Raw genomic sequence first — 11,780 nt, 5'->3', positions numbered from 1 at the left:
AATGGGGGGGGGGGGGGGTTGTGTGGTGGAGGAGGAGGAAGGGGAGAAAGTGAATGTGCTTAGTTGTGGTAGTTAGGGGGTGAGACACCCGGGCTGGGCAGCAAGGAGGGAAGGGGGAGGGGTGACGAGGAGAGCGAGGCAAGCCCGCACGCCCAGGGGCGGGGGCAGGGCAGCACGATGATGAACACAGCGAATCAACAAAAAAGAGTGAGCGAGCGACACAAGGCAGAAGAGAGGACTGCGCGTGCGCTACTGCGGTTGTCGGTGGCGTTGCACACTTCCCCTCCTCCCCCGCCCTCCTCGAGCGGCGGTCGGAGGCAGAAGAGCAAGACGTCTGCTGGCACGCAAGCTCAGTAGCCGACTGACGCAGAATTCTGCACTGCTTCTTCCTGTCTGTTCCTCTTCTTTCCTCTCCGATGCGCTAAGACGTGGGCGGTGGTGTAGCGTTGCTGCCACTACCTTCACCGCCGGACACGAAGACACGCGAAGAGTTCGAAGCAGAGCAAGCAGCAGCAACAGCAGAAAAGAGGTTCGATAAGAGAGACCGCGACGGGGAGGGGGAGGGGGAGGGGGAGGAGGGAAAAACAATGTCGGGGCAGCCGGGAGCGAAGCAGCGAGTCGCCCAAAGAGGAGGGCAAAAAGAACAAGAGCAAACTACGCACACGCAGAGAGAGAGAGAGCTAGGGCAGACGTAAATAATCATAATAGAAGATACGAGCGCAACACAGCAGCGAGTGGTGGTGGTGATGGGGAGGGGAAGGCTGCTTTACTCCACGAGAGCCGCCAGAGTCCACCACAGCTAAAGGGCGCGCATGCATCAACAGATGTATGTATGTGTGTGTGTGTGTGTGTGTGTGTAGGCCTGCGCAACAACGAGGGAGAGGAGCGCCCGTTTTGCTGTAGGACCACTCGCAGTCGCCGTCAGGAGCTGAAGACGCTGCTGCCCCACAGCACAGGCCAGCCCACACGCACACACGAATGAGAGAGAATGATCGCCACTGATGCCGTGTGCGGGTAGAAGCTAGTGTGTATGGGCGTGTATAGGTGATCTGAGCGGGGGAAAGAGAATGAACACAAGAGAGATTGAGTATGAAGGGGGAGGAGGAGCGCGCGAAAAAAAAAAACAAGAGGAATCGTAGCAGCAAAAAGGAACGATGCTGTACAAATCAGCTCGCACACCCGCGCGCTTCTCACGCGACCGGGACAACTTGACGTGGTAGATCCGAAACACTCGCGTAGAGCGTTTGTGAGGTGTGCCCGAGGGGTGGGAGGGCCTGAAGGGGTGAGGGAAGAAATAGAAAAGAGGTCAAGGGGGGCGAGGGGGGTCCGGTCGAGGAAGAGTTATCGCCCACAAATGCAGCGCTGGTTGGCGAGCGAACACCCCCGTACGTGCCCCTGTGCTCACTCCGATCGTGAGTTTCGGATAAGTCACTATTTTTTCCGTGAGGCGCGTTCACTTTGCGGCGTGAATGACGACTGCTGCTGCTGCTACTGACGACTGTATACGTTGCGTATGAGCAAGAATAGCCGAGCGAAAAGAAGGGGAAGGGGGTGCCAAAGCGGGTCCAGTGAGTGCGCGGGTGACGTATAGGTGCGCGGACGTGGGGTATGCAGATGAATAGAGGTGCGGTTGGTGGCACACGAAGGGAGCGGCAAGAGGGGGAGAGACGAGGAGAAAAGGCGAGGTGCTACGTTGGGTAGAAACAAGTGATTGAAACACATAAAGAGAGAGAGAGAGGCAGAGGCAGAGACGTTGAAGCGTATCGGCTCATTCTTCGCCTTCTCCCGCTACACGACTGCCACCACTCCCTCTTCCTCTTTCTCTCTCAGACATCACCATAGCGCCTATCAACGTGGCTCCACCGATAAGGATGCTGATGACGAGCTCTGTTGGTTTGTTCGGTTCTATTCTTTGCTTTTCTTCAGTTACTGCTACAGGAGACCTTGCCATAGATGATAAGACGGCAGGAATCGAAGGAAGAGGATGCAGCCGTACAAGCCCAGCCACGCACGTACGCTACGGACATGTAGCCGCGTGCGTGGCTGGGCCCTACAGTGCGAGAAGAGAGAGGAGATTGTGAGGAGGCCGGGGAGGCAGGCCTTTGTATTCCGGCGAGCCTGCGACCCCTCTCCGTCCACACGCACAGATGCCTCTCTCCTCGACAATAAAAGCACGTTTGGCGTTGTTTGCTACGTTTTCGTCCTTCTCTTGGCATGAGGAAAGTGGGCGAAGAGCCAACGCGTGGCCAACAAGGGTGAAAGGAGGAAAAAGAAACAAACGAGGAAGAGTAAAGCGCACCACGATAAGAGAGGTACACGGGTGTGTGCGGGCATCCGTCATGCACGCATGCGACGAGTTGCGCGAACGTCTCCACGCCTGCCACCGCCGCTGCCACTGACCTTAAACGTAAAGAGAAGGTGACTTTCTCCCTTTCTCTCTTCCTTTGCAGGCTGCACGTAAGCCTCTGCTTGAGCGTGTGCGTGTGGTGTGAGAGACTACACTCATGACTCGCAGTCATCGTATCGTTAGCACCCACCCACACACACACACAGGGCGGGGTAGAGGACATAAAAAGGGGGAGAGGGAAGAGAGAGAGAGAAAGGAAAGACAGGGGACCGACACGCGTGTGCGCGAGACTGGCTCTGGTATGCGTAGGGGGGTCATCGACTTCCTCCCTCGCCAGGCACGGCGTCACCCACACCCATCCGCCCTCCGAATTATATATATATATATATATATATATATATATATATATATATACCGTACCTCCCCCGACTACTGCATCGAGTATGGATTGTGGGCGAAGCGCTGCGCCGCCGCGCTGCAGCTGCTGTTGGAGTCGTATGTGGCGTCCCCAGTGCCCACGGTGCTGCTGTGTGCGTTGTACGTGCTGCAGCTTCCAGTCATCTGCATCGGCAGGTCCGCTGCAACCTGCGTGGAGGTGTACGGGGACGATGACTTCTGCTGCTGCTGCTGCTGCTGCCGTGGGTATAGCTGTTCGTAGCGCTGCTGCGATCCAGGCGCAGTGCGGAGAAGTGTGCCGCTCGCGTTCGCCGTCGGGGTCAGCCGCTGCTGTTTCGGTGGGTGCGCCAGGCTTTGGTGTTGGTAGCCCCCGTCCGGCGCAGGGGGCACATAAATGCTGGATGGCTGTCGCTGCCGCTGGTGCAGTGAATAGGAATGACTATCGGGTACCGATGAAGCACTACCAGCGCTCATCGTTGTCTTTGTCTGGACACTACCACTTGCGCCACGGTGGAAAAGGCCGGTGGCGGCGGTGGCCCGAGTAACAAGGCGCTGCTGCTGCGACCCCTGCGAGTATGGTAAGGTGGATTCAGAGCGTGAGGGACGGTACCCGTAGCTTTCACTGCTACGTTGCTGCTGCACCGCAGCTGATGACGCCTGCGTGGAGGCAGGAGAGACCACAGATGCCGTTGCTACATCCTTACGGCTGTACGGGTTGGCACCGTGCATGGCGAGAGACACGTGCGCAACTGCCGCCGGTGCTGCTACCGCGATTGCTGAACCGCGACCACCACCGCCGCCACTGCCAACAGCCGCTGCCAGAGGCGTGGGCTGCGCCCCCGCGTGCTGCGGGTGCGGTGATGCTCGCTGCTTGTGCGCGTACACGGAGGAGGCGTTCACCTTGCCTGTGGCACCAGTGCAGGCCGCTTGCGCATGGGTGTGGCTTTTGGTGCCGCTGCTGTCGCTGCCACTGCCTGTCTGTGATGAATAATGGTGTTGAACAGGAAGCGGCGTAGGCGCGCATGAGGATGGCTGAGAGGAGGTTGTGCTGTGGTGCTGCTGCAGCTGCTGTGGCGGTTGCCACTGTGGATATCGCTGTTGGTACTGCTGCTGCTGTGGGTGTGGCAGCTGATATTCACCAGCTGCCGCGTGAGCACCTCGACTGCCGTGCATCATGGAGTCATCGTGACTACTGCTGCCCATGCCGTCACTGGCCATCGCCACACTTCTTAATGGCCTCCCACCAGTCGTCATTGCAGATGCACCGCTATTGCCATTGTTGTAATCGCTGCTGTACGACTGCGTCATTACCTGAGACGGATACCTCGAGTCCTGTTGCTGCTGCAGGTGCTGTTGGGCAGCGGTGGTGGTGCGATACGGATGTTGGGCCGGCGAGGGAACTTCTGCTACCCTGCCACCGACGCTCGCTTGTTGCTGGGGATGCTGCGGGGCCTGGCCCAGGGAGTAGACCTTGACTGCGCTGCCTTCCGTCCTGGGGATCATGGATGCTGCCGGTGTAGTTGCTCCAGCTGTCACTGCTACTACCGGGGTTGCCGTGAAACTACCGCTGGCGCTCGTAGGATACCCAGCTGATTGCAGTGCGTAGCCCTGCGCACCTCGCCCTATGCTGCTGCCGGCAGGCGACAGAGACAGGGAAGGGTTGCCCATGACTATTGAGGTACCAGAGCCTCCCGTAACCGCTTTCGCCGCCGCTGACGTCGGTAGTGAGAGCCCTACGCGATTGAAACTGGTGCTGATGTTTGGATTGGCGTTCATCAGAATCGGAGCATTCATGCTGCCGCTGCTGCCGGCGTTGTTGTTGGCGGTGGATGCGGCGTAGGGGCTGTAGTTGTCATCGCGGCTTCCTCCATCATAGTTGGCATTGCGTGGCTCTGACTGCTGCAGATATGCCTGTTGCTGCGACGTGGGTGATGTCATCTGGCCGTAGCACGCGCTTGCTGGGGCCGCCGACGCTGGGCCACTCGAGGGGGACGGCGGTCGGTGTTGCTGTGGATAGAACCGATTGGCGACACTTCCTTGCCCACTTGCGGTGCTGGCCTCCATCATCGTCGATGAGGGGTGCACCTGCTGCTGCGGCTGCAGGTGTGGCAGCTGCTTTAGCGGCGCGGGCGGATAGTGGCCGGTGTGAGGAGGCGCAGCACTGTCCTGAAGTCCGGCAGGGTGCGTGGCGGATGCCGCCGTCTGCGACGACGCGTCGTAGGATGCCTGCGGGAGGCTCGTGGGGTAGTAAGACGTGGCCCGCGAACCGGATGGCGCCACGGAGACAGGCGACGCACCGTAGTAGGTGTTAGTTTCCCCAACAAGCGCAGAGGGGGGCGCCACCGAAGCGGCAGCCACCGAAGTCAGTTGCTGCTGCGGCTGCATCGGTGCCACTCCGGATCCACTGGTCACCAGCCGAGGGTGTAGTGCATAGCGGGAGGGGCCCGTGTTCATGGAGGCATGCGCCTGGACCGGTGGCAGGGGTGGGGCAGCGGGGCCACTGTTTGGTGCAGACACCGTCATTTGCTGCTGCTGTTGGCTGTGGTGGTGGCAGGGGCCATGTGCCCTGGCACCGGTGACGACGCTCGCCATAACCGGCTGCGCCTTGTAGGAGGCCTGGTGAGACACCTGCGGCTGCTGGTAGTGTACTCCTGTGTAGTAGGACGTGTACTGCTGCTGCTGTGCCTGCTGTTGTTGTGCGGGACGAAGAGGCGACGCACATGGTCCGTCCAACGTCGACGTAGGGCGCAGGCTCGCCTGACTGGCTCCCGTGTTCATGTACGCGGTGGGTAGATGGAGGTGTAGCGGCGGTGTTGAGGAGCTGAGGGGCCGCTGTTGCCGCGGATGGTGGTGCTGTTGGTCTACTGGAGCAGGGTAGCCTTGGTGTGGCTGCTCATACAGCGCGTTCTCCGCACCGGCAAGGGTAAGCGGCGGTGGCGGTGACGAGGGAGGAGGAGGAGGGGGCATGTCCAAGTAGCTGTGACCCGATGCGTGGGAAGCCGCCGGGTGCCTGCTCGCTCCACTGCCGCCACCGTAGCTGTTGCTGCTGCTGTTGTCGTACGCGGTGGATGGCGGCGCCTGCCTGTACTCCTGCTGGTGCTGCTGCTGCTGCGGCGGCGGAGCGTGGTAGCGGCTTTGCAGAGCTCCTTTGTAGCCCAAGATCACTGAACTGGGGTCGATGATGAGACGGCCTTGCTGCTGCGGCGGTACAGGGTTGGCGGAGAGAAGGAAAGAACCTGCTGACGAAGGGCACGCGGGTGGGTGCACCTCCAGGTGTAGCTCTTGAGCATGCGGCAGGTACTGACGGGCAGCAGGAGGCGGCGGCGGAGACGCGCGTGACGACTCGTCTCTATTGTCTCGCCGCTCTCCGCACCGTTGACGGTTTCTGACGTCCTCCGCGGACGTAGACGCCGCCGCGGCGAGTGCAGAGATGGACTGGTGACTGAACTGTGCTGCTGTAGTAGCTGAATTGCTGAGCTGCTGCGCACATGAGGCAGTACTTCTGCCGCGGGCGAGGTTCACATCGCCTTGGCATTGCGGAAGTGTGCGAGGGTCTGCGTACGATGCGCCTGTTTCAGCTGCTACTCCTCCAATGACCACAGACGACAGTAATGGTGCTACCGCGGAGCCCGAACGGGATGGGCTACCGTGCCCTACTGCCACCATGCCCGGTCTTCCGGCTAGTGCTGCCGAAGCTGCCCCGGGGGCTGACGACGTTGGCTGCGGTGGCTGCTGGCTAGAACTGGAGCGGTGCGCACCGCTCGTCTGAACTGGCAGGCGGGCACCACTGTTGACGCTGCTCGGGTGGCTCGAGCGGCCTGCTCTTGCCGTGGTGGCGCTTGTTGCACCGCAGCCAGGCGAGATGACTCCGTGAGCACTGCCTCCGCCCACGGCACCGGGTGATCGTAGGTGCTGCTGTTGCTTTGAGTGTGACCCTAGGCCGACGACGTTCAGCGGCGTGTCAGTGCCTGTGTCGTGTTCGCTACCGACACCGCCCTTGACGTCGCTCATCGACACGGACGGTGCCACTGCCATTGGCGTTGGCACACTCGTGGGGTAGTTTTTGGCGCTTTCCCGAGCGGTCGCCGACTCGGACCGTACCCCCATGTTCTCCACGCTCCCACTGCCGCGTTCATCGGTCATTTGCCCGTTGATCGCAGTATGGGCGGGGTTGCAAGCTCCTGGTGATGGGCTGTGGCTGTCAGAGGTGCTGCCGTCGCCACTCATCAAGTGCTGATGCGCTTGAGCGCTGTCAATGGACTTGCTGGACAGAATTCCGAGCGCACCCGGATTGCCGACATCACTGCCACCGCCGATTTTAGGTCGGGGATGACTGTTCAATACGCTCGACGGCCCGCTCAGGTTGCCTTGCGCGTTGCTGCGGCGGTTGTGACTATCGTGGTGGTGCTGATTATGCGCGTTGCCAGCAATCGTGTTGTGTCGCTTGTTCTTCTTTTCCTTGGCGAACTTGGGGATCAGACCGTAGAAATACTGCTGACCGTCTTGCTCGAAGCCCCAGATGTAGTAACGGCCCTCCTGTACAATGTGCCCTTCGCTGTCGCGCAACCACCCCGGGTCAACACGGTTGCGCATCGTGGCGCTTTGCAGGCGGCGCTTGATCCAGCAGAGCAGAATGTCCTCCAGGTGGATATCCTGCTCATCCTCATCAACAGCAGCGAAGCGGCCACCGCTGCACGTGACCAAGGCATCCTGGCAGGCCTCACCGCGAGTGGTGGCCTGCTGCACCGAAGCAGCATCAGTGGTGTCCTTGTTGCTCTGCGCCGGCAGCTGGTTGCTGTCTGGCTCGCCTGCTTCCTTCTCAGCCTGGGCCTGCAGTTTGCGCGCGCGCCGCTGCGCCAGCTGCTGGTGATGGAAGTACTCGAAGTGCTCCCAGCGGCCCTTGTGGATGTTGTAGATGACCATGTCACTGTCCACAAAGGAGTCCGGCGGATACGTATACTGGTGCGCCGCGTACCCGCCGCCGCCACAGGTACTGTCGGTGGCAGCCGTGGACACCTCCGCTTCGTCAAGCGTGTTGGCGTCGGCACCGTCGTCGGGGGCCTGCAAGCTTCTCTTGTAGTGCTCCAACGAAGGCCCTCGCGCCTTGCCAGAGGGGTGTACGACCGTGTAGATGAGATAGGGAGGTGCTGTGGTAGTCGAGTCACCGTCGGCCGACTCTTTTCTTCCCTTGGCGTTCGACTTAAGCTCCCCCTTGTCATCTGCCGACGTGCAGCACTGACGCTGCAGCTGAAGTCGCCTCAGTTGCAGTCGCTGCTGATGATCGGAAAAGAGCTGGTTGAGATTGCGCGGCGGCGGTAGCACCTGAAGTTCGTCGGCCCCGGTCACACGATTGCACATGAGGTGCAGACGGATAGCGCCACCATAGTCGTACATGGGCAGCTCCAGCGGCTTCATAAAGAGCGACGTCGATACCGGCGCGGTTGCCTCGGCAATGAGATGAAAGAAAGACTCCTGAGCTTCGCAGCGGACGCGGGAGAGGGACTGGTTGCCGCGGATCGTAAACTGCGTGTAGAACTCCATCTCGTTGCGCGGGAACAGCATGCTTTGCTGCATCCCTGCTTGCAAGGACCGGGTCGGGATGGCGGGCGAGACTGGTAGGTCCTGGAGTTGCTGACTTGCATCCTCGACGCTTTCCGAGGGGCTGTGCCCAACGAGGAGCGACGACAGGCCTCGAGAGTCTACCGCTCCCTCGTTAGCGCCACTACCGTCACCGCCCTCTGCTGCCGCGGCTGCTTTAGCTTCCGCCTCTGCCTGCTCGACACGTGCGCGCGAGGCCCGCTCGAGATACGGCAGAATGTCTGAGAAGCCGTAGATGTAGGACTGAAGGTCATTTTCTGTGCCCTTGATCATGTCGCGCAGGCCTCTGTAGCCAAGTTCTACCTCTGCGGCCGCCGCCCGCATGCGGAAGCGCATCTCACGCGAGATCTGCAGCAGCGGAATGTTTGACAGCAGGCCCAGTGTCCAGAAGGGTCTTGTCAGCGTCTCCGGCAGCCCAGCGTCAAGGCAGACGTTGCGGTACACCTGGAAGCCAAGCAGGTAGGCGCGGCTAAGGATTTTGTCGCCGATGTTGGCGTCAATGAAACCACCACCGGACATGATCGGCGGCTTCACTGGCAGCGACTCCACGTAGGCGTCCTCCTCGGGGTCGTCCTCGTAGCCGCGCAGCCACGGCGTACCGCGACAGCTCGACTCTGCATAGCCGTTGCACCCGACAACACGAACAGGGCAGATAGGGAGGATGAAAGGGGCGGCTGTGACGAGCTCCAGCTGCCGTACCATGCGCGACCGCTCCTCTGTCGCCGCGGATGTCGTCCCAGTGGGGGTGGCCGCGGTCATTCCGACACTCTGCGTGGAGTCTGACGCGTCCTTGCGCCGCTCGTCACCATCACCGTCGTCGTCGTCGTCGTCATCGTCGTCGTCGTCGTCGTCATCGTCGTCGTCGCTGGAGGTGGTGAGTTTTCCGTCGGGGCGCTGCGGTCCCGCGTCGTCGTCGTCGTTGGCAAATATGGTGGTGCACTGCTGCCGCTGGCGCTCCTCTGAAGCGCTACAGGTGAATGACAGGGCTGTGCCCTTCTCTTCATCGCCCTGCTCCTCGTTGCGCTCCACCTGCGTCACGGAGACAGCAGGGATCGTCGCGGACGCGACTGGCGAAGCCGCGGCGGTGCTCGCGTGGGTGGGGGTTTCATCCTTGGCCTTCATCGAGGCGGTCCCGTGCTCCTGGGGGCCTGCCTCGTCCTCCTCGTTACCAAAGGCGGAGACGGTGTGGTAGAAGGAGGAGGTCTGCCGGTTTTTCTGGCACAGCGCGCCGTCATCGTCGCCGTCCGTCATGTGCGCGGCAGCTGCGTCAAACTCTGTGGTAGAGCTTCCTTCTGAGCCCTCTGTGGTTGCACCGGCAGCCGCCACGCTCGAGGATGACCGACAAGCTTCACCCTTCTCCAAGCTATTCTCCGGACCTTCCTGTTGTTCTTTCTGCTCCCGCTGGTGCTGCTGCTTCAGCAGTTCTTCTCTCTGTTGCCTCACGCGCAGACGTGGGTCGACGTAAGCGGTGTTGTAGGCGAACATGTACAGCACACCATCCTCCTCAACAAGGTGGATACGGCCATCTTTGTACTTGGGGTCGTCCTCGAAGCGGTGATAGCGCGTCGTCGGCACGTGCAAGGGAGAGGGCAACGACGGCGTCGGCGAGCGGAGGTCTCTACTTCCCTCATCGGTCCCTGTCGGGGCGGGTGAGGACGACGTCAAGGTAGTGAGTGTATCGCCGTCGCCGGATTGGTGCGGATGCGGATGCCCCGTCGCACGGCGTATCCGTTGCTGCTCCTCGAGGTGCGCTGTGCGCGTCGCCTCCTCTTCTTCACGGCTCATACGCACCATGATCACTTGTGGCACAGGCCGCAAAAACACAGGCGGTGGCGGAACCGTGGCCGCCTCATCGGCTTCCTCCTTGGTGATGAGCGGCTGTGGCTGGCACTTCGGAGAGTTGGGAGACTTGCCAGCCGCCGGCTGCGCCACGTTGCCAGCAGCGGCGCCTTGCTTGTACTGGCGTCGGTAGGCGCGCACGATGTTCCGCGCCTCTTTCCAGCGCTTCTCCGCGGCGTACAAGTTGCACATTTCTTTGTTTGTGTCGACCAGGAAGCCTCTGTTCGGCTCCACGACGAGCGCATTGTACAGCGCCTCCGGACTGCGCGCAAAGAACCGGTTTAGCAAGTCGCGCTCCTCCGGAGTGAACTGCACCGTCGCAGCCGCCGCAGCGGTGCCGTCAGCCGTTGCCTCTGTCGAGGCATTGCGCGTCTGTCCGTGCCGCGGGTGCTGACTTGAGGAGCATGACATCGGCCGCGAAGATGGCAAACACCGCAGTCCACCTTTGCCATCGAAGCTCACGTAGTTTAGCTCATCGACAAAACCAAGCTCGTTGTCGTTGCCCTGGATGAGTTGCTTGGCAGCGTCGTGAGTGTGCCAGTGCGCCGCTGGGTTCGGCCGTCGCAGCTCCTCGCAGACCTCCTCGTCACCATCCAAGAATGGCGGCGCCAACTCATTTGGCGACACACAGTGCGTGTCGTCCTTGAAGAACTGGCTGTAGTTGCTCGCATCGATCGTATCGACGGCAACCCACCTCTCATCTGTGTCACTGTCGTCGCCAGGCGGCTGGCCATGCCGAAGGTACGGCTGCGGCTTTGAGCGGCCCGCTGGTGGCGCCATCACCACGTCCTCCTTCATCTGATTCTTTTCCATGGAGCGGTGCTGGTACTTGCGTAGGAGTTCAGGGGAGATGAGAGAGAAGTTGTATTTCGCGGATTGCATGTCGCGGCCCGCGTAAAGCTGCTTGAAGGCAAGTGATTCCACTGAGGGGAAGAAGTGTTCGGTGAGGGGGAGAATCGCCATGGCGTGACTGCCACTCTGGGCGAAGTGAAAGGCGCCAGGGTACTCATGGCTCTCGCGACTGGGAAGAATGCCCATCGTGGATAAAACGACGTTGAAGGCGGTGATGTTCACACTTGCGGAGAACAGAGAAGGGGAGAGAGGAGGGAGAGAGAGGGGAGGGAGGGAGGGTTGCGTGTGCGTGTGCTGGGGTCGGCAGGAGAGCGGGCGCTAATGAAAAAGAGGGTTACTACGCGTGTGGCCTCCTCACCTTCAACAACAGACCCGATTTTCTCTCCGCCGCTTACGCTCAAACGCACACGTACGGAGGAGAAAGCAGAAAAGAGACAGAGGAGAGGGGAGGGGAGGGGGCTGGACAACGATGCTGACGTCACGGCACGAGGAGATGCAATCGAAGCGCAAAAACAAACAAACAAACAAACAACAACAACAACAGCCAATGTATCGATATATATGTATGTATAGAGAGAGAGAAACAGAGCTATATTGATACCCCCTCCACACACACATATATATATATATATATATATATATGTGTGTGTGTTTTTTCTCTCCAGGACTCTCTCCAAGGTGGCGGTCTTGCTACGACAACCTACAACGCCACGAGCGCCAGAGACTCTCCCCTTCTCAGAAACAACAA

General features: G+C 60.5%; 1 protein-coding gene across 1 annotated transcript; it reads right to left on the bottom strand.

The window, feature by feature from the left end:
- Positions 1-2,776: 2,776 nt before the first annotated feature.
- LBRM_08_0390 (conserved hypothetical protein) lies at positions 2,777-11,218 on the bottom strand (the record flags this gene model as incomplete). The annotated part of the gene is made up of 1 exon (XM_001562050.2): positions 2,777-11,218. The coding sequence occupies one exon, from the start codon at positions 11,216-11,218 to the stop codon at positions 2,777-2,779; it is 8,442 nt and encodes a 2,813-aa protein (XP_001562100.1).
- Positions 11,219-11,780: the final 562 nt, after the last annotated feature.

Source organism: Leishmania braziliensis, chromosome 8 (assembly GCF_000002845.2).
Source record: "Leishmania braziliensis MHOM/BR/75/M2904 complete genome, chromosome 8".
Taxonomy (NCBI): Eukaryota; Euglenozoa; class Kinetoplastea; order Trypanosomatida; family Trypanosomatidae; genus Leishmania; species Leishmania braziliensis.
Note: the sequence above shows the minus strand (reverse complement) of the source record. Positions and strands in the feature narration are given on the sequence as shown.